This window comes from Puntigrus tetrazona, unplaced genomic scaffold (genome assembly GCF_018831695.1).
Source record: "Puntigrus tetrazona isolate hp1 unplaced genomic scaffold, ASM1883169v1 S000000002, whole genome shotgun sequence".
In the NCBI taxonomy this organism is placed as follows: domain Eukaryota; kingdom Metazoa; phylum Chordata; class Actinopteri; order Cypriniformes; family Cyprinidae; genus Puntigrus; species Puntigrus tetrazona.
Genome location: NW_025047682.1, coordinates 259638 through 280760, shown reverse-complemented (window position 1 = coordinate 280760; position 21123 = coordinate 259638). Strand labels below are relative to the sequence as shown.

General features: G+C 37.7%; 4 protein-coding genes across 9 annotated transcripts; 2 read left to right on the top strand and 2 right to left on the bottom strand.

The window, feature by feature from the left end:
* The first annotated feature begins 1102 nt into the window (after window positions 1-1102).
* LOC122331823 (mesenteric estrogen-dependent adipogenesis protein-like) lies at window positions 1103-5951 on the top strand. 4 transcript variants are annotated; one of them, XM_043229349.1, is made up of 6 exons: window positions 1103-1544; window positions 1624-1754; window positions 1970-2085; window positions 2184-2252; window positions 2339-2354; window positions 5819-5844. In XM_043229349.1, exons 1-6 carry the CDS (start codon window positions 1345-1347, stop codon window positions 5827-5829), a joined length of 543 nt encoding a protein of 180 aa, XP_043085284.1. In that variant the 5' UTR covers window positions 1103-1344; the 3' UTR covers window positions 5830-5844. The 4 variants fall into 4 exon arrangements, with proteins under 4 accessions (XP_043085284.1, XP_043085283.1, XP_043085281.1 ...); XM_043229348.1 differs by lacking the exon at window positions 5819-5844 and adding an exon at window positions 2426-3707; XM_043229346.1 differs by having other exon boundaries at window positions 2184-2354; window positions 5819-5951.
* LOC122331824 (arachidonate 5-lipoxygenase-activating protein) lies at window positions 2513-6416 on the bottom strand. Its single transcript, XM_043229351.1, has 5 exons — window positions 6145-6416; window positions 5860-5947; window positions 5009-5079; window positions 4532-4613; window positions 2513-4155 (listed from the first exon to the last, which is right to left on the bottom strand). Exons 1-5 carry the CDS (start codon window positions 6260-6262, stop codon window positions 3993-3995), a joined length of 522 nt encoding a protein of 173 aa, XP_043085286.1. The 5' UTR covers window positions 6263-6416; the 3' UTR covers window positions 2513-3992.
* Window positions 6417-8310: 1894 nt separating this feature from the next.
* uspl1 (ubiquitin specific peptidase like 1) lies at window positions 8311-15372 on the bottom strand. Of its 3 annotated transcripts, XM_043229370.1 has the most exons (9): window positions 15218-15372; window positions 14379-14530; window positions 14001-14123; window positions 12421-13072; window positions 11321-11431; window positions 11094-11223; window positions 10869-10994; window positions 10613-10773; window positions 8311-9889 (listed from the first exon to the last, which is right to left on the bottom strand). In XM_043229370.1, the coding sequence occupies exons 2-9, from the start codon at window positions 14496-14498 to the stop codon at window positions 8664-8666; spliced, it is 2649 nt and encodes an 882-aa protein (XP_043085305.1). In that variant the 5' UTR covers window positions 14499-14530; window positions 15218-15372; the 3' UTR covers window positions 8311-8663. The 3 variants fall into 3 exon arrangements, with proteins under 3 accessions (XP_043085305.1, XP_043085307.1, XP_043085306.1); XM_043229372.1 differs by lacking the exon at window positions 14379-14530 and having other exon boundaries at window positions 15218-15366; XM_043229371.1 differs by having other exon boundaries at window positions 14379-15346.
* A 2000-nt stretch (window positions 15373-17372) lies between these two features.
* Window positions 17373-20752, top strand: hmgb1a (high mobility group box 1a). The gene is made up of 5 exons (XM_043229375.1): window positions 17373-17510; window positions 19240-19401; window positions 19484-19629; window positions 19722-19896; window positions 20016-20752. The coding sequence occupies exons 2-5, from the start codon at window positions 19255-19257 to the stop codon at window positions 20163-20165; spliced, it is 618 nt and encodes a 205-aa protein (XP_043085310.1). The 5' UTR covers window positions 17373-17510; window positions 19240-19254; the 3' UTR covers window positions 20166-20752.
* The last annotated feature ends 371 nt before the right edge of the window (window positions 20753-21123 follow it).

Below are 21123 nucleotides of genomic sequence, written 5' to 3'. Positions count from 1 at the left end.
CTGGTTTGCGTTTGACTTTGATTTTTTTTTTTTTGATGTTCACGTTCATGCATCGTTTTTGAAAGAGGTGTTGTGTCGGCTGGAGATTGCATATAGACTACCATTCAAGAGTTTGTTGTCCGTACGTTTCACCATATTTTTTGAAACGTCTCATGCTCACAGGGCTGCATTTATTTGATGAAAAATAGAGTAATATTGTTAAACACTATAACAGCAGTTTTCTGTTTTAATATGTTTAAAAATTTCAAATGATTTCAAATTTATTGCTTGCTTTTTAGCCAACATTACTCCAGTAATTAGTCACATTCTTATGTGAAATGTTCCTAAGGTGCTGATTTAGTAATTTGCTGCTGAAGAAATATGTCGGATGATTATTATCAACGTTGAAACCAGTTGTGCCGCTTCATAACTTGTGAAAACTGAAAACTTTTTTTTTGATAAATGGGAAGTTCAAAAGAATAGCTTTTTTGGCCTACTAAAGAATTTGAAAGGTAAAAAAATATTAACCATTTTAACTCTTGGTTTAGATGCATTAATCTGGTCAACTGGAACCAGGATAAGTAAGACGCATTAAAAAAGAAAAATGAAGAGGAACAAACGTTGCTTTTTTAAATACTTCACTGGAAAAGCCTAAATCATACCACACTCCAACAGTTGGTCAATCAGTTCAAGCTGTGTTGTGGTTAGCCTAGCTGTTTGTGACCTGGTTGTCTGTTTTAACCATTTTAACCACTTTCTATTGTGCAAAACCAGTTACCATCTTTGCCTAACCCTTAGTAAGCGAAAACTAAAAGCTAAATGTAAAACTGGCTCCAAATAAGTATTTAAAGTAATTAAAAGTATCAAACAAGCCTATTCTAGCCTAAAACATATCACTAAATCAATCCTCAGATTACGCTGGTTGTCTGCAAACCATCTTGGACTAGTTTAAGATGTTTTTTCCCCCACACAGTAGCGATTGAAAAATTCTTGAAGTAACAGTTCCCTCGTGAAAACACTAACGTTATTTCACTACCGGAGGCTGATGACCTACTTTTAATATGACTAATGGGAAAGACGGAACTAAATCGCGCCGTTTCCCATTATTTAAAACACCGCTCGTCTGTGTGAGTAGGTTCAAAACGGGGACACCTGGGTCACCTAACCGTGTTAAATAAGTATAACAGGTGATAAAACGCAAACTTCCCGTCCCAATGTCGAGCTGCTCTGTGCTGGATTACTGTATGACTCAGTTGGCGGAGATGCAGGGATTTATAGAGCAGCTCCACGCCCGCCGAACCAAAGAGAAGGGCGACTCGCGCGCTGGACGAACACTCGTCCTCGAGAAGATACAAAACAAAGAAAATGCGGGCGAACGCGAGCTCGGGTTTTGTTATAGACGTTATCGAGCTGGAGTCGTTTGTGAACAGCCCTCCTGATGGCTTCGCTGTCGAGAGCCGCGCGGGCTGCAGAGTCGTGAAGTGGGATCAGGAGGACAGCTGCGTGTTCATCGACGACGTCCAGTCCAGCGAGGGGAAAGTGGTTTTCTGTAACTCTCCAGGAAGGTAAATAGCGAGTGTTTAAATGAAGTCACGTGAACGCGTGCGGGTCTAGTGCTTCTGGAACTCTTCTGTGCCGTTTCAGGAAAGTCACAGTACGTACTTTGGGGGAGTACGCAGATTTGAGACGACGGCTGACCTCGAAAACGATATACATCCTTGTGTCTGCGTGCACCAGAACAAAAGCAGAAAAAAAGAGGAACACGGATGCTCCAGGTACTATTTTTTTATTAATACTTATTCCATGGTCTGTCAGAATACTGGATTCTGATTGGCTGCACGGGTAGTTTATTCACCCTTCCATATTAACGCATTGTACCTATGTGTCACATGTCAGCAGGGAAGCTATCATTAAACTTTGCCACCACACTATATACTGTATTAGTAAAAATATCTCACCCTTCTTATTATTGCACTTCATTACTTCCTAGTTCTTCACAATTATGTGGTGGCGATCAACGGCGGTCATCCAATGATCAGATGGGAGATGGAGAGAGGCTTAGACATGACCATTTCATCTGTTGCTGGAGAAAGTTATGCAGTTGATGTGAGTTCAATGGAGGCTTTGTTTTTAATGATGTACAAATGTAGTGCCCTTCTTATGGTTATGTAAAAAATCAATTCAAACATATTTATTTTTTTAAGGTTGATGTTAGTGCTGCACTACACGGATGGGTCGGTGAGAGCTTTCACATCCTTGTTGATGTAGAAAAGGTAAAGCCCATCTGGAAAGACGCACATTTCACCATCAAGTACCGTTCTGATGCTCTTTTTGACTTTCCCTACTGGTTCGGCTGCAGCAAACGACAATTCAGGGTGAGTTTAAACAAATGAGCAGACCTCTCTTTTGATTTCTAGTATTGAGCTTATGAAATCTGATCTTGTAGGTCTCTTACCATGGAAGATGAGATCGACACTTAAAATGTTGAAGCCCTGCACAGACGAGGAGACCATTTATGCACCTTAAAGGACAGTTTTACTGTAGATAAAACTTTATTTTGCTCATGTCAGCAGTAATACGAAAACGATCATAAAGAAATGGAGATCACTAGTACTTAATCTTAATTCTGTTGAAGCAGAAAGGTCAATTTCATAAATCCTCACATTGTAAACCAGCAAACTCAAGATAGTTACAATACTTTCTACGCGAAAGCGTCACCTTCATTGCTTTAAATGGATCATATCATGAGGAATCTAAAATTTTAGCTGTTTGGATTCCTGAAATAAATAATTATGTTTTTTTACAAATTCTGGCTGTGTGTCACACCTACAGCTCTGCATATAGTTCCATTAACAGAAACGTGCAGTTGGGACTGGGCGATAAAACAATGACAATTGTTGCAATGTAATTCTCCTCAAAAAATGTTTGCTAAACGTTCAATATGATGTAAAAACCGTAAAACAAAAAACGGTGCTACTCGTTTGAACCATACCAGCTTAAAGTTCAAATGGCATTTTAAAGTATCCATCATGTGATGGAAACAATGAATTTCAAATAAAAGTGACTTAATTCGCGAACAAGTTTTAACACTTGTTTCAGGTGGCTTTTGACTTGAAGTGCGAAAAAGGGTTAATGTGAACAATGGGACATGGAAATGCATATACTGCATTCATTTACTATGGATTTAATCATAAGAAATTTTATTATATTATTAATGTAGACATAAATTAACAGAGTAATTACAGTATTCTTGTGATCAAGCTGTAGTTAGACAATTGTTTTTGTAAATGCCTAGAAAGAATATAGATACATTTACACCATGATATTGAGGTGCTATGTGTGGTTTTATTATGAGATAAATGTGGTCAATTTTAATTTGTAGAATTTTTAACTGTAGAAAAATTTAATTTCACCTTATAAAAATTAGGTATTAAAAGATTTATTATAGTCATCAACTGATATGAAAATTTGGTTGTGATATATCGCTCAGCCCTATATGCAGTTATACCCTGGTAATTTGGGTCTGACATTTCATCACAGATTATTTTGTCATGTAAAGCGGACTTTGCAAAGGGGCTGATTTTGCTGAGCTGTATTTCACACAACAGGAAACCTGCAATCCGGTGCAGAACTTGCCATTTTTAAAGGCACAGTAACAAAAAAAAACGACCATTTAAATCTGAAGCTCAGAGAGAGGTGTGAAATCAAACATTTTTGACAAATCTTTCCTAGCCTTACACGTTGACCTCAAAGGAAAAAAAACTAAAGCATGATATGACCCATTTAAAACATTCCTTAAAATACATATACTGGGATAGTTACAGCAAAAAAAAAAAAAAAAAAAAAAAAAAGCTTTGTATAATGTACATATTATAAATGCCTCTGTGACCATCACTCTGATCCCTTCAAACTGTTCTTGCCACATCCTCTGACTAACTGACAAACCATTAACTGAAAGAGTTTATCTACCCTGTTGAGTTTGTATTACTGTAGAAAAATCAGTTTGGCGCAGTTCAGGGCAAGAGCAGAAGTGTTGACGCTGCTTTTGTGATGGTCTGGATGTACTCCTTGTAGTCGCTGCCGCCGTAAGTGAGCATCAGGTGGTTTATGATTCCCACAACACACATGAGTGACAGGAAGAAGAGAATGCGTTTCCCAAACAGGAAGCCAGGAATGCTGTCGGGCATACAAGCAGAATATCTGTTAACAAATCTGATGTGTGTAAAATACAGCTGGCTTACAAAGCATTGTTCATGTCGTCTGTATAAAGCAACAGCAAGGGCCGATACAAGTGATCTTATCACACAAGTTCTGCCCATATCATAAATTAGCGATGACTAATAGCCTATTTGTATTGATTAACATTAGGCAACATCTAATGCTGCTGGAATGCAGAAAAACCCACATTTTTCTGTGTTTCACGTAAACGTTTAAAAGTCAGGAACCTCAGAAAAAGATGTTTCGGCGGACTCTAATGTAGCTTTAGCTTGAGAAAACATATCTTTGATGTTTAAGAGGCCTTTGTTCATAGTTATGGATTTAAAAATCTTACCTCTGGCAAGTCTGCCCTAAGTAGCCGACAAAGTACTTCTGCCGGACCACAAGGTAGATAATGCCAGCAAAGGCAGCTGGAGCTGTAACCAAAAAGGGTTTTCTTATATAAATCAGAGAATGTCCAAAAGTTATTGTACAGGTATTTTATTAAAGCTGACATATATATATATATATATATGTATGTATGTATGTATGTATGTATGTATGTATTGGTTCCTTAGCAACTCAATTAACCTAGTCTTTCAGTAGTTAAAAGTTGTTATAATATTTGCATATGGGTCATAACGGAAATCATTAACCGGTAAATGCAAACCACATTACAGAGCTGTTTTCTTTGGTCTGATCCTAAGGTTATATTGTAGTGAACGCTAAAAATAAAAAGCACTTTCACTTCTAAAAATATTGATCGCATGCTCATTCAACTGAATCAGTTTTTATTGTTTTGTTTTGTTTTGACAAATGTGATAAATTGTACCTTGACTGAGGCAGATACCAGCGCACCACAGCACTGCCAGAAATGTGGGGTAAGTGTCCATGCAGTTTCGACTGAAAAAAAGGCCAAATACAGACACTATTACGAAGCAGATTCTTTTATTAACTGATAACATTCACACAGCTGCCTACTCTGGTGTTTCATTAACCGAACTGTCTCAATGTCAGTTCTTGTACCATTTCCATGTATCTTTAGAAATGTTGCGAAAGAGCTGTTGCTTCCTCTTTGGTTTGGTTAATGCCACTTTATGATTGCATCTAAACTGAGATAAAGTTAAACCAGAATCCAACTGCCCAGATATGCAGCTGATAATAATGCTGTCAGTTTGGTTTATTTTGCCTATCTAAATAGAAATAGTAATATTTTTAAAATTAGCTACAGCTCTCATCCACCTAATCTAAATTTTACTAAGTAATTTACAGTGCAATGCAAAAGGATACTGGAAATAGATGCAAGCTCTTTACACAACATTTTGAACGTTATAATTTAGTCTACCTTTCCCCCCTTAGATTCACATTCATGACTGGCGTAAAATTAGCCCGTTTCCATTTATGCAGACATTATAAGAATCTTTAAACAAGTGCAAAATTAAACGTACAGCTACAGGCTTTCAATATACAAACCTGTGCAACGCTTTGGCAACATTAAGATTATGTAAATAAATCAGGAAGTTACTTTCCAGAACAACCGGAACATTTCGAACTGTCATGCAAAATAGGCTACGTCCAACACTATTTTATAAATAGATCTTTCTCTACAAAAAGCGCTTGAATTAATAATTATTTTTTTCAGTCAACCCGTAGCGTGGAGAAGATCTGGACCACGTTACCCACCTCGCACAGGACAAACGCTCGAACGCCGCGGAATGATGTTTAGAGTGTTGACCGGTGCACTCTTTCTCAACCTTCAAGGCGAAGAACACTAGGAAGAAGTTGAGTTAGAAGTTTAAATACCGGACGTCACTCAATTTCATACATGTGCGTGTATATTTAGGCAACATTATAGACTAATTCCTGGTAGTTGTATAAATAGCACAATGTGTTCAAACTTAATTTGCATACACATTATGCATACACGTCTTACAAAATAATGATAATAATAAAGTATAAAGGACATACCATTCTGAACGACGCTGAGAAGAGTGACCAGCGCAAGTAAGAAAATGTTGTCCATCACTGCGACGTACATGTTGTCAAGCGTGCAAGGAGGATCTGTTTCAGAATGCGGTCTGATCATCGTGGCATCGCAGATAACATCAGCACTGAAGAGATGCGCTTCCTGAAGGGAGGGCCGCTAACACCATCACTTCGGCCGAAACGGTGAAGCGTTTAGTACTTTTTTGGAAGTCGATATTATAACTTATTTTTCTGGTAAAGCTGCATTTTCCGTTTCGCAGCCGATGCTATGAACTTCTGTTTTCGGATAAAATAAAGTTAATGAAATCTGTTGACGGCCTCGATGTTACACCGCCCTCTGCTGGCTGAAACGGTTTTGCGGGCCTTAGCTGGTTTCAGCTCGTTTTCGGCTGCGCGTCGCGCTTCTGGATGCCACCAAACACTGCCTATTTTGGGCGCCTCTTCAATCGGTCACACCTGAATCCATTTAACAGCTTATTAGTGTCTTAATCTACTAAAATGGTGCGTTTTCTGAAGACTGCCTTATTCAGGACTGATGACATACATACACCTACATAAGGAGTAAGTGATTCATCGCGCACAAAATAAGTTTGTGTTTACATACAAATGACAAATTGTGTATGTGTATTTATAAAACGGTTAGTTCCATTCCTGGATTCTGATTGGCCAGCAGCTGTGTTTTATACACGATACAGCACGGCTATGACCGCATCACCCAACAGTTCTGTGTATCACTGAGCAGAGCCCTTAGCAACCACCGTTAGCAACATAAATAACCAATTATACACCTCCGTGTGTTATGTATTTCGGCCAAAGTTAAATGCCTGTTATTTATTTAATGAAACATGAGACACCTGCTGGCGTTATGCTGCATCTTTAATCTTTAATTTTGAGACCACGCCCTTCCCCGTCTACAGGCGGAGATATGTTGTGTGTGCGGCGCTCGTCTGAACGACAGCCCGTTTTTCCACGTGATGAAGAATATTACTGTACCTACCAGTTTTCAGGTATGACTATATATGTCCATCAGTTTAAACTGTAATTATGCTTTCAATCTCGCGCGAAGCAGTATGTTTTGAAACTAAAAGACGGAAAACGGACCTTTTCACATGGTGAGAGCTGTGTGTGAGAAAATGTTATATATGGTGTTATGAAAATTATGATAAATGATGCAGCGTATGATAGCCATTCTCTACTATTGTTTTTATTTAAGCGCCATTATATGAGTGGCGTGTTCAGAACATGCGTTTGGTGCTGTCAGGGACTATTTTTTTTAGCGGAAGGACTGTATTACTATACATCAGTAATATATTATTAGTTTCAAATATTTTTTTTTGTGTGTGTACGTTTTATAAACGCAATAAGGTACTCGAGGCAGTGCTGTATCGTGAATAAATTACGAATGAAGGGCGTTTTAGGTACGTTAAGTTCCTGCAACCCCTTCAGCCGTGATTTGTTCACGATACAGCACTGCCTGGGATATAATATAAATGTATACATGTAAATATTTTCCAAATATTTACTGAATGTGTGTTTTTGTGCATTTTGGTTTATTTTCAGTTGTGACATGGTTCCTTGAATATTGCAAAAATAATTTTATTCAATTTTTTTTTTTTTTTGACGAGATGCTCTTCAACAGTACATTTAGTAAAATATTGACTATAAACAAAATGCTGTATTGCAACTAAAATAACATTTAATATGAACTTATTTTTAGTATTGGCACACTATTTTAATAATAATGCGATCATGAAATCAAGTGCCAAACAACAACAACATGTCGTTGTGTATAATATACAAATTTCCCATGCCATGGAAAACTTGTGAAAAATATATATATATAAAATATATAATGCATGCATTAAAACAAAGTTTACTATGATTTCTATTACAAACAATGCTGTTCAAATAGTAACATTACATGACAAAAATAAGCAATATTTTTGATCAATTAAATGTAGTGTTTGGTGAGCACTAGTCTTTAATATCCTGTAATTCATAATCTTAACAGACATAAGCCGCAGAACATGCAAATATTTAAATGGTTAAAAACTGCTATTTGTATCCAATAAATAGTGTATATACCCTAAATGCAAGATTTTTACTCCTCACTCACATGCTAAATTAAAAGCCAATAACCACAAGACATTACATTTTTGGGACCATTTAATATGAACCACTTTAAATACAGTGATAACCAAAAAAAAAAAAAAACCTAAATAAAAAAACTGTACAATGCTGTACAAACCTTTACAAAAGCATTGCACATAATTTGATCTTCAAACATTGCATACTCTGCACCACTGAATGTTCTTTAATCTTCAAGTATATCAGACAAATATGAAAATATGACTAATTTAACTGATGATGCACCACAGGCTTTCCTAACAAAAGGTCTTGCATTCCCAATACAAAACTACAAAGAAGAAGAGTTCTTAGGAACAACTTGTTCAGACACCAGACCAAACTAATGGTTTGTAAAATCTAAAAACTTTTCTCGATCAGAAAAATATATCTAAGCCGTTAAAATCAGTGTGGTCAATTGCAGTCTGGCCCATCCCTGACTCTATGTATTCATCAAGACTCAAAACAGAGTCATTAGTAGAAGAAGGGTAGGTTAAAGCTTCCGGAACCACGGTTGCTACAGAAGGATTCTGTTGTATCGTCTCCGCATTCTGGCCATTGTTCAACATCTCAAGGAGGCCCGTGCTATCAGGTGAGAGGTTACTGACGGTATTCGCAGGAGACAAAAGCTCAGCGAAGAACTGGTCATATGCCGGGCTGTCGTACGCTGACGTACTCGAGGTGACCGAGTAGGGCGAAGAGAGCGCAGTGCTGTCCGGTTTTGGTGCAGAACTTCCCAAAAGCTGGTTTAGTTTGGCCAGTTTCTTCTTCTTAGCCTTAAGTTTTTTCAGTAGCTTCAGCCTGAGGGCTTCTGTAGTGCTAATGGGCTGCTGGTCTGCCGAATGGCCGGGATTTTTCATAACAGATGCACCACATATGCCACCAGGAAGGGTGACCGGTTTGTGCTGAGGCGCTCCCGCTGGATTCCCGCCACTTGAATTTGGCAGTTTCTTGTTTAAGAAGCCGCCGAACATGTCAGCTGGTTTTGCAGGCAGAGCTTCGTTTTCACATTTCAGAATGGGTTTCGATTTTGGAGCAGGCGGAGGAAGTCTAACTGGTGTCGACTGGAAGCAAGGATGGCGTTGAAGTAATGCAGATGCAAGCGGTACATGTGCTGGTGTAGCCACAACTGAAGAGCATTCCTTCAGATCAGAGCTTTGGGGTTTTGAAGGTTGAAAAACGGACTTGGAGATACAAGATGAACTGGATGTTACAGGAAGACTAGGGAGAGCGGTCGGTGCGACGGCTGGGCTCTGGGGAGTCTGAAGGGCCTCTGTGGCTTTGTTCTCATCAACCAGAGTGAGGGTCACTATGTCTGTATGTGACAGACCCTCAAAGGTGTCCAGTAATGTGGTGCTGCCAATGGATGCATCCAGAGGCCCGGTGGCAGTTGAGTCTTCCACGGTGACGCATGTGTCATCGGCTACAGAGTTTGACAGATTCGTGAGCGCTGAGGGAGCCGTCGGCGAGCAAACCTCTGAAGCTTCCTCTTTAGTGGAGTCTGATTCCCAGAAAACAACGTGAATTTCATTGGCAGGAAATAAAAACCTCTTGTGGATGATGCTGTAAGGGTATTTCAAATCATCGAGTTCCAGCCATGACCCTAAAAAGACAGAACACAAATGTAAATAACCCACTATTAAGTTTAAACGTGAATAATCAGACTAATTTAGCTTTTATATTTAAATCATTTGCCAATTATTTTTTAGTTTCTGAAAGCAGTCTTCTGCTCACCAAGACTGCATTTTATTCTATCCTTGTTACACGTTACATGTACTCTTCTAAAAATTAGATGCAAGTAACCCTAAACCAAACCTTAACCCCAACCATATAGTAAATGCATATGTAGTTAATTAATATTACTTAGCACTTAAATGTAACCGTAACAAGGACACCTTGTGGCTTAACTAATATTGAAAAAACAATTTTCTTTCCATTTTATACATAACATTTTTAATAAAATAAAAATGAAATACATTCCACAATTTAATCAATATATTTTGAAAATTCTTTCATCAAAGCTGAATTTCTTGCATCATTACTCCAATCTTTAGTGCCACGTGACTTCAGAAGTCATTCTAATTTATTGAATTGTTGTTCAAGAAGCATTTCCTCTTATTAATGTTTTGCAACTGAATATTTGTGTGGAAAAAGTGCTTAATGTTTTAACAGAACAGCATTTAAATTTAACTAAAATGTAACTTTTTTTAATGTTTTAAATGTCTTTAATGTCAGTTTTGATTAATTTAATGAATCATTGCTGAATGAAAGTATTGTAAAAATAGATCAGCTAATGAACTCGCAGAATAAAAAAAAAAAACCTCACCGTTGCTCTGGCGGATCCAAGTGGCAAAGTGCTTTAGATGATTATTGTACTGGATAACAGTGCTAACATGGTAGTGTGCGCCCTGGAACTCAAAAGAGTATTTAGAGAGGTCTTTCCTGGGCAAGCCCTCCACAAAGTGCACTGCAAACACAGAGGACAGCCTGCAAAATATTTTTCAAAGACAATAATCAACCAACTGCATAGACCAAAAGGTTAAACTGTGATGAAAAGGAAATGTAGATATTCCGATGCTCACTTTTCAAGCACCATTTTCCTCCTCTGGTTTTTACGGTTGCAGTTACTGCACTGAGTGCGGTGGATGGCTTTCAGTGGGTGCCAGTCATTCAGAATCTGAGTGAATGTAGTTAGAGTCTTCTCAACACTGCAAGACAAGAGGAAGGTTGTGTTACATACATTTATCATGCATTTCATTTAATTATCAAATACAAATGATTTAAAAGGCCATGGCTAAAATCTTTACCTGTTATTCAGAGTATAACTACAAGAAGTGCACTTAAATTCCCAACGGACAGTGTGCTGGAAAAGCTCTTGAGCCCACTTGTCTGTGCGCAGAAGGAGAGGGAGAGCAAACACCGGCGTTTCCTTCTGACCTGTATGACAGAGCTTGTATGATTAGCACTAAACAACAACTGACAAGCAACAGATTGATATCAAATGCTTTTATGATTAGCTGGTGAAACATTTTACCAATTTCACACTTGAGTGTAGGCTGAAGGAGTTTGAAGAGTGACAGACGGAGCACAGACAGCTGCCGCTCTGCCTCGCACAGGACATCAGCGGGGACTCTGCTTACCTCATCTGCAGAACCAAAACCAGGCAGGCTCTCCAGTTAACACAAACTGCATTGGTTTAGTTTTAAAATGTGTAAACATACATAATTATTAATCATTTAAATACCTTCCACTGTGTAATAAGTTTAAATAACTTTATACTAGACTAGTCAACATCTGAAGTTGCTTTGAAAACGAAAAGTTGTCGTAACCTAAAACCAAAATGTGTTCTTGTCTTAGGACAACTTCAATGCTGATCCACTTCAAATGTTGACTACTGTACATGTAAAATACTTTTTGTTATACATATAAATTTATAGTGTGTTAATATGTATAAATACATTTAAAAGGTTATTTCACCCAAAAGTGAAGGCTGTTTTTTTTTACTCGCCCTCAAGCCTTCCTAGGTGTATATGGCTTTTTTTCTTTAGACAAATTCAATCAGAGTTATAAAAACATTTCTAAATAAATAAATAGTACTTCTAAGTACTATAATTGCAGTGGACGGGTGTTTACTTTTTAATAGTTCAACACGTAATAAATAAAGCATACACATTATGTAATAAAACAACCCTTACACAGAACCTCATATACAGCTAGGACGGATTGAGGGTGAGTAAAACAGAAAAATTCTCATTTTTGGGGTTGCACAGTTAAATAATATACATTATGAAAATGTATATTAATAGTATAATGTGTTTGTAATTTAAGAGTTTGAGCTTAAATCAATGTTAACAAAACATTTAAATATATAATTTAAAGGGATGTATTATAAAATAAAAAAAAATTATATATATATATATATATATATATATATATATATATATATATATATGCACTTAATGTACTTTTATAATACATTATGAAATAATACAAACATTTAAAGGTTTAATTCTGCATTCATTTATAATTGTGAAAATATGTAAATTAATTAATTTAGCAAAAAAAATTAAATGCTAATACAATAAACCCTAATAAAAATTATTTAGAGTCCTGGAAGGGTTTGCTTTTTCTTACCTTCACACTGTTTCTCCTTGGATTTCAGATAGGAGCACGTCTTATCATATGTTGAGCAAAGGTTCCAGACAGCAGAGCTGCAGGAAGGCACTGATGTCAACTTGTCCGTCAGCTTTAAATTCTCACATGGAGTCTCTCTGATGGTCCTGCAGTTTACGAGCATCGCCAACAACGAATCCAACCAACACAAGTTATCCTCATTTTTCCAGAACAGATGAGGTTGCACAGGAACCAGCTCTGATGAGTCCACATCTACATCCATTCCAACAATCTCCTCAACCTCACCTTGAGTACTAGATACACAATCATCCTTCTTGCCACACAAATCTAAGTCCTCATGGATGGCAGCGGCAGGTAGATCTTCACGATGTTCCTCAATGCCATTAATAGAGTCACTGTTTTCAAGTATTGATTGTTCATCAGTAAACCTTTGTGTTTCGGCTGTGTCATCTGGAAGTGTGCCGTCATTGACGTCAGCACTAAATGGCGCAGGCACAGCAGACAAAATGCCCAGTTTCTCCTCTCTTGTTCGTTTTGAAGGGGAGGATGCTTCATCCACATCGGTCAGGGAAGAAATGGTCCTCTTACATCCATCTTTAGACAAGCTAGCACGGACATCTTCCAGAGATCTACTAACCAATGGGTAAAGGCACTGCAAAGTAACAGAAAAACACACCACAGATGTTAATGACGCAATCTCAGTTGCCAATAATTCCTTACAGAAGGGTCACAAACATTTAATACTTTGTTGTTTTTAAGATATAGATTATATTTGTCAGAATTGGAAAAAAGATGTCGCAAACATGTTAAGCTGGTATCTTATTCCAAAATCAAAATGCCAAACATTTGCAACTTCCCCCCTAAAAAGATAATTCATGTGATAGTTAAATTACTTATTAGATACTGACATATTGCACCTTTTTCTTTCTATCAATTTTATTGTACCTCTTTTTTTTTTTTTTTAACTAATTTCAGCATAAATAAATTGCATTGGGTAAATTGTAAATAATATTGCATGCTTCAATGCAAAAATTCTTCATGTACCCAAAATATCATATTTAATGTCTTACTATATATATATATATATATATATATATATATATATATATATATATATATATATATATATATATATATATATATATATATATATATATATAAATACAAATCATTTAAAGTTAAATAACTTACAATCAAAACTACTTTATGCAATATAGGTATTATTTGTATCACGTTTCTATAGTACTAAGCCTCAAATGTCACCTATCCATTAGACATGTTTAGACTCCTTAAAAAAAAATTACAAAAAAATAATCAAACAAAAACAATTACAAAAACAAAACTATACATGGTATCATAATATTAAACCAAAACTATAATTAAAATAACTGGGAACCTTTAAGATAACCTATATAAAGAAGAAAAAGCCTCTTAAGCACTCAGAACAACATAAGTTGACTTTGAACGAGTATTGCCTTTACATAATTGTGGCATCCATAATTGCAATTGCAAGTAGAAGTTTAATTAATTGTTCAGCCAATCCTGATAAATAAGGAAAAAAAACAACATAAGCCACTCACCACTGGATTTGTACAGAGCATAACGGTCTCCTCCAGGTTGACAGAATAAAAGCGGAGAGCATTTTTCTGACCTTTTGCCATGCACCAAGGACAGTTCCCTGGCGAGGCATTTCTGTCTTCACACTGTAAACAAACAAGAACATTATGAGAAAATCACCGTAATGAGAAATGCCCAAAACACAATTACAATGGTGTACAGTACACAACTGAAGAGCTATTGTGACTATTCTTTCGCCTTTTACACACAGATTTCCGTGTTTTTGTTTGTTTTCTCGTTTGAGGTGGGGGATCAATTCGACACAATTTCCATTCAGCACAAACTTAATTTGAGCGGAGCTTTGCACCAGTGACAGAGGGAGAGAACTGAGCATAACTGACTTTTCCCAAATACCCCACCACAGCTGGGGTCGGAGCCCCTATACCAGTGCCTTCGCCGTTCATTCTCATGCCACTGAGGTTTCCGTTCTCTGTTGAGTCCTGCTGCCATAAACTTGACATAACCGTGACGCCTGGCTCACCGCCTGAACGCGCTGCAGTGAGAAAGAATAATTCATTTCTGAGACATCAACTGGATTCGCATTTCTTCAACATACTAGTGCTTGGAAGTCAGTAAGAGTACAGTTTTGGCTCAGTGCAGTTTCAGTAAGCAAATATTGGTGAAATAGAAGACCAAACCAATTTAGCATAGGAATGCGCCATTGCTTGGGGGTGAGGTCTTGAACGTCCTATAAAGTAAACTTCATATAATAATAATAATAATAATAATAATAATAATATTTAAACATCCATGATGTCTGTATACATAAAAACTGAATACACGAAAAACTGAAATGTCTACCTGTTACTCAGAAGTAAAACATACCTTGACCTCAATGCTAAAGGAATAGCATGAAGGAATCTTTTAAGGGAAAACGATGTTTTATTTGCGACCAATCTAACGTTACTGTTTTCGTACTGACAACTGAGTTTTGGATAAATGTAGCTGCGTTGTTAAAAATACAAGTCGCTCTCGGTAGCTGCTGAAAGCGAACCGTTACGTAAATAATAGATATAAAGCAGCTAGATGTTACATATTTAGATATACTTCTTTGTTGACCACGACCAGGCGCGGACAGCCACGGCAATAAAAAGCGGACTATAAGACAAGCGCCCAAAACCTTTAAAAAATTGCATTCAAAACCGATTTTCCAGTGCACATCGTTCGCACCGACACATACCTCGAAACCGGATCGAATGTGGAGGAATTCCAAACTGGATTTTATACACGCATTAGGTAATTCCAGCACGCCGGTAGGAGACATTTCCATGTGCATGCTCTCCGTCGTACGTTCAACGTCCTACTTCCGGTTTAGTCGGCGCAAGCAATAAAGTTTTTACAAAGAATTCATTTATAGCAAAAGAGCGCCATCATCCGGATTGTCTGCGTGTCATGAACATACTGTCTGAAATTAAATTAGGCAGCAGCAGGGATTGAATAAACACCATCAGAACACTCAGGTCTAAGATACACTTAACAGCAGCTACACACAAGCAGACAGTCAGAAGCCTGTTAAATGAGATAGAAATTATTTAGAATATTAAATGTGTATACATATGGTCTAAGTAACGCGATTTACATTTTAAAATTCACAAAATTATTAAATATATTGCTACGCACAATCTCTAACTCTGTATTTGCACGAGTATGAATATGCAGACGCACGGAGAGACTAAAGACATAGCACAGTAGGCCAGAATATATAGAAACAGTAGATAGGGAAATGTATAAATGAGTTCTTTTTAAGCAGTTCAGCTTTCATATTTGTTTTAAAACAAAGAAAGGTCATATAGATATCTGTTGTTATCTTCAACTTAAAGTCATTCTGTTTTGTTCAAAAATGTTTTCTATTCTAAACTGGGCTGTTACAGAATGCACTTTTATCATAAATAGCATATTTGTCTCTGTTAGTGTTTCCTTTATAATAGTTACAAATATTTGGTAAGTCAACTTTCAGTTTTATTTTATTTAGGCTATTATATGTACGGTGATAGTTTTTATTGGCACGTCGATTGAATAAAACCAACCAGGAGTTTTATATTTATAGAGATTTTGCACACCTTTCTTACACGGAACAGTTTTTCGGTAACACTTTTTTAATTGTGCTATTTTGAACAGACCCATACATGCCGTCTACATTTGAAAAATAATATCAATAATAAAAAACTGTACCGCTCAAAAAGTAAATATATTAGATCAACAATAAACACGGCCATATAAAGCATATCTAATCGATAATACATTTTGAAGTAGCCAAGTGTGTGCTCAGAGCAGCATATGCCTGTGCGTCTGCGAGCATGTGCTCGAGCGGCGAAGCGCCTGTATTGAAGAGTCGCAGGGAGCTACAGCTGCTCTCTCGTGAAACAATAGAAGGCTATATGGGCATCAATTTCCCATCAGACTCCCTCGGCGGTTTATCTGCTGCCCCCCGTCCCACACAATACGAATTTGCATAATTTTTTTTTTCCAAGATTCAGTCATTAACATGCATAGGCTCCGGTTCTTGCGTGTGTTTATGTATGAAAATAATTTGGTTTCTAATTACGGTGTAAATAGCAAAGCATATGTTAACAGTATGTTGTGAGATATCAGTATCGTGGCACTTTTTTATTTATACGATAGATAGGTAGATGACAGACAGACAAATAGACCAGTCCACACTATCTGTATTTTATCTGCTGCAATTACTACTGTAATTATGAAATGTAAGCAAATCTATCGATCGTCGGGCTGCTCTTAAGGCTACGATATCGAGATTAATGTTTTGAGGGTGCTGATTTAACACACACAGTACGAAACGCTTTACAGTTGTCTCCTGCCATTTAATTATTCAAATCAAGGACTCACTAACAATCTGCAGAAAAGCTCCTTTGACTTTGCGTCACATCGGATCATCTCGAAACTTTGTCAGCAATCAACATTTATTACACGAAAACGGATCCCACCGGTTAAGGCACTTTAATAAATATTGCTCATAATTGCATATTTTGGTTAAAATCTGACTCGGATGTTCATATAGTGTTTGATCTAAGCGGGGCGTCGGTCGGACCCAGCACTCGTTCATTCAGCGTTTCGCACCTCACGGAATCGCCGACACTCCACATCGACTCACTCATTCATTCAGCCCTCCGCGTGGAACACACAGAACACAGTACTACTACAGCCAACACAGTACACACAGCCTTTGCTTTAAGCTGAGACAAGAAACACACACATACACTCCGTATTTTGTATTAACCCGCCATTTAAAACACCCGTGACGTTTCACAAAAGGCAGCCAATCGCGGGCCGGCTGTTATTAGGACAATGGAAAGCGCTCAGCCAATCGCAGGAGTGTTCGCCGTGGCGGCAGCCAATAGCACGCGAGCCCTATTGAGAGTAATGCTAGAGGGTTGAGAGATCAGACTACTGCGTAGGGCTATTACATCCACATACAGCCATTGCAGTACATTCACTATCCAGACAAGACAGTGGTAAGTGTCAGCTTGTAGACATTTCAAAGTGTGGGGTAAGTACAACAATTGCGAGAAAAGGACAGGAAACCATACGGAATTTAAATTTAGCTTGTAAGAGAGCTATTTTAATGGCGGGAGATTTTTGAGAAACGTTAGAAACGATGGTATTATCCCCCTCAGAATTAAAACGAGAATAACCTTAGCTTTTTTAATTTCATTTGTCTTGGTGTTTACGCCTTAAAATCGCGCGGAAAATAGTCGGGTTTTTTTCGAGGGGCTGAAAGGTTGAAAATGTGCAAAAAAATTTTATTCAGCCTATTCGAAATGTAGCGTTAAGCGGACAACTAGGTGACAGAATTGCGTACAAACAAGGTCTATGGACGGTGATAGTGCCAGCAAGCAGCCATTGCAGCGCGTTACAAGGGATGTCTGTCAGAAGAACTATGAGAAATGATAAGAAAGAAAAAAAGCAGACTAGCGAAAAAATTAAAGCGCAACGCCACTGCCATGTGTGTGGATTTGTAAACTCGGTGATATTGAAATGACAAAGATACGGGCGAAAAAAAATCACCTCAGGAGCTGCGCTTTACTGTAATGGCTGACTGTACTCGCATAGGAAACAAGGCAAATCCACAGAGCCGTAGACAGGCGCAGTTCGCTTCAACTTTTTCAAATCGTGTTTTCTACCCCGCCGGCCTCAAAGTGTGCGTTTTTCGAGGCGGAAAATAAAAATTTCATCTTTCGTCGTTCCAACCTGCGTATTTTGACATTTTTCCGTGCGTGAGAAGGGTGTTAAATTGAGAGTTGAAGTGAGGTAGGTAATGCGGTCGCGCGGCTCCCCCTTATTGCAAAGCAGTGTAATGGCTGAGCGCTGACACAAAGAGAAGGAGCCATATTCTCAGTGTTAGTGCATGAAGACAAGCGGCCATTGCGAGCCCACAGCAAACTCTGCACAGCACAGACCCAATGTATTACTATACACCAGGCGAATGCACTGGGCTTTTTGCGAAGGAAACAATTTTCGGTCAGGAAAACCGACCCGCGCCGTTTGTTTGTCGTGTCCAAAAGCGAGCAGGAAGGCGGGTGGAGACATTTTAGGGGGACTTTCTTTCATGAAGAAGGCTTTCTCACAAAATGGAAGAAGAAATATTGCCGTCGTTGTTGACCTCCTTTCCTTCAGCGAGACGAGAGTGTGCGCCATTGCTATTTGAACGGTACATAGAAAGAAATGGGCTCTTTTCAACGGAGAATACGGCGAAAGTGAACTCGATTATTGACATTTTTTTCAAGTTTTACGATGTCGCGCGTACTTTGGCACACAAAAGAACTTTAATTAACCAACTTATTTAAACCATTTTAACCCTTTTTAACTTTGAAAAAAATACGGTTTTGGAAAGTTTGGGCATTTAGGACAACTTTTTAAGGTTTCGAAAGTGCACACGAGACGTTTTATTTTTAAAAGCACTATTATGAAAACTCATTTGTCGCCTTATGTTTACACAATAAAACGTCATTTTCGCCTGGAAGATGCGCAAATGCTCGCCTCGTAAAATACTAACGTTAAATGTTAGACGCAAAATACACATTTAAAAGATAGCGCTGGTATTTATGTCATCGTGCCAAAAGAAACATTTTGCTAATCGGGTTTATTCTGAATGGCACAGAGCAACAAATTTAAATATTGCATTTAGGAAGTAGAATTTAATGAAATTTAAATTCAATGATGCATTTTCTTATTCAATTTCAGAATATTTAGACAAATATGGGGAAGGATCCTACAAAACCAAGGGGCAAAATGTCCTCTTACGCATACTTTGTCCAAACCTGCCGAGAGGAGCATAAGAAGAAGCACCCCGAGGCAACGGTCAACTTCTCTGAGTTTTCCAAAAAGTGTTCTGAGCGATGGAAGGTCAGTCACACCTTTCGTTTACATTGTGTTAATGCCCTTTCCTTCTTATCCCAATAATAATTTTTTTTCTTCCCTTCCTCAGACCATGTCAGCCAAGGAAAAAGGGAAGTTTGAAGATATGGCCAAACAAGACAAGGCCCGTCACGAGAGGGAGATGAAAAACTACATTCCACCCAAAGGCGAGAAGAAGAAGAGGTTTAAGGACCCCAATGCTCCTAAGAGACCCCCGTAAGCATCTTGCTTGTTCATGAAGATGCGTTGACATTTGTGAAGGATGTAAAGTTTGTAACATGTTTTTTAAATGCACTTTTCCACCAAAGGTCTGCCTTCTTCATTTTCTGCTCTGAGTTCCGACCCAAGGTGAAGGAAGAGACCCCGGGTCTGTCCATTGGAGATGTGGCCAAGAAACTGGGTGAGATGTGGAACAAAACATCATCTGAGGAGAAGCAGCCATATGAGAAGAAAGCGGCCAAGCTGAAGGAGAAGTACGAGAAGGTGAGAAAGGATGGGGCTACCGAGCGTCATGCTGATTCTGAATGTACTGAAAAGCAACCATAATAGCAATTGATAAAGATATTTTCTGTATTAAAAAAAATATATATTTTCCTTTTTAGGATATCGCTGCCTATCGCTCTAAAGGCAAAGTGGGAGGAGGTGCAGCCAAAGCCCCCTCCAAGCCAGACAAGGCTAATGATGACGATGACGAAGACGATGACGATGAGGAGGAAGATGACGATGAGGAGGAAGAGGAGGATGACGAGTAAAGAAATAACATTTAGAGCTTAGCTTGTTGTCTATAAAGCATTTAACCCCCCTGTACACTTTACTGAGGCCATAAAATGGGTAAAAGAAATAAACATTAAAAAAAAAAAAACGAAAGAAAAAAATTAAATAAGGCTGTGTATATGATATGTTTTTAAGCTGTACAGTTTCTTTTTTTCCTTTTTTGTATAGTTAACACTACAGAAGTGTCATCTGTGTTTGTCTGAATGCCCCAACCCTTAATTTAGTAATTAGTTTAATTTCTTAAAGATGGTTCCAACACCACTATCCTTGCCCGGTACAGTTAAAAAAAAAAATGGGGTTGTAAAATTGTCTTGGGGTCAGTGGAGTTTTAGACGTGCGCAGCACACAACCTAGTTTCATGTGAGGTTGTAGTTCATATCTTAATGTACTTTTGTTTGTTTACTCTTTTTCCAGATCAAATATTATCATCATTAGTAAATTGCCGTATCAAAGTTATTTTACTGTATTTTGAATACCACTGTAATTGCAGAAATGATTAAAAAAAATGTAATTGTTTTGTTCTGGTATGCTTCTGACATCAATAAACTTTTTTTTTTTAAATAAAGAGGTTGCTTTCACTTTTTTCACAGCGTTGAATTTGATTTTAGAAAATAACTCGTTGGATTAAGCTTTAAATAAATTCATCTGAAATTATTTTTAGCGGCAACAATAATGCAATGTGTTCGGAACCCGGCTCTTCTAATACTGAAGGTGAATGGAAGGATTTATGGGTTTGCCATGTCTACTCTTGTTCATGTCAAAGATCACATTATAAATAATTTAGGTAAACACATTACCAGAAGAGCTTCTTGTATCAACTTCAACATTTTTATTACTAATTTAAAGCTGTTTTATTACCCAAGACAAAGTGATTTCCAGCTCGGTTATCTTTATGGCTATATTGATTTTCTTTTCAAAATCATAAGCACCATATTA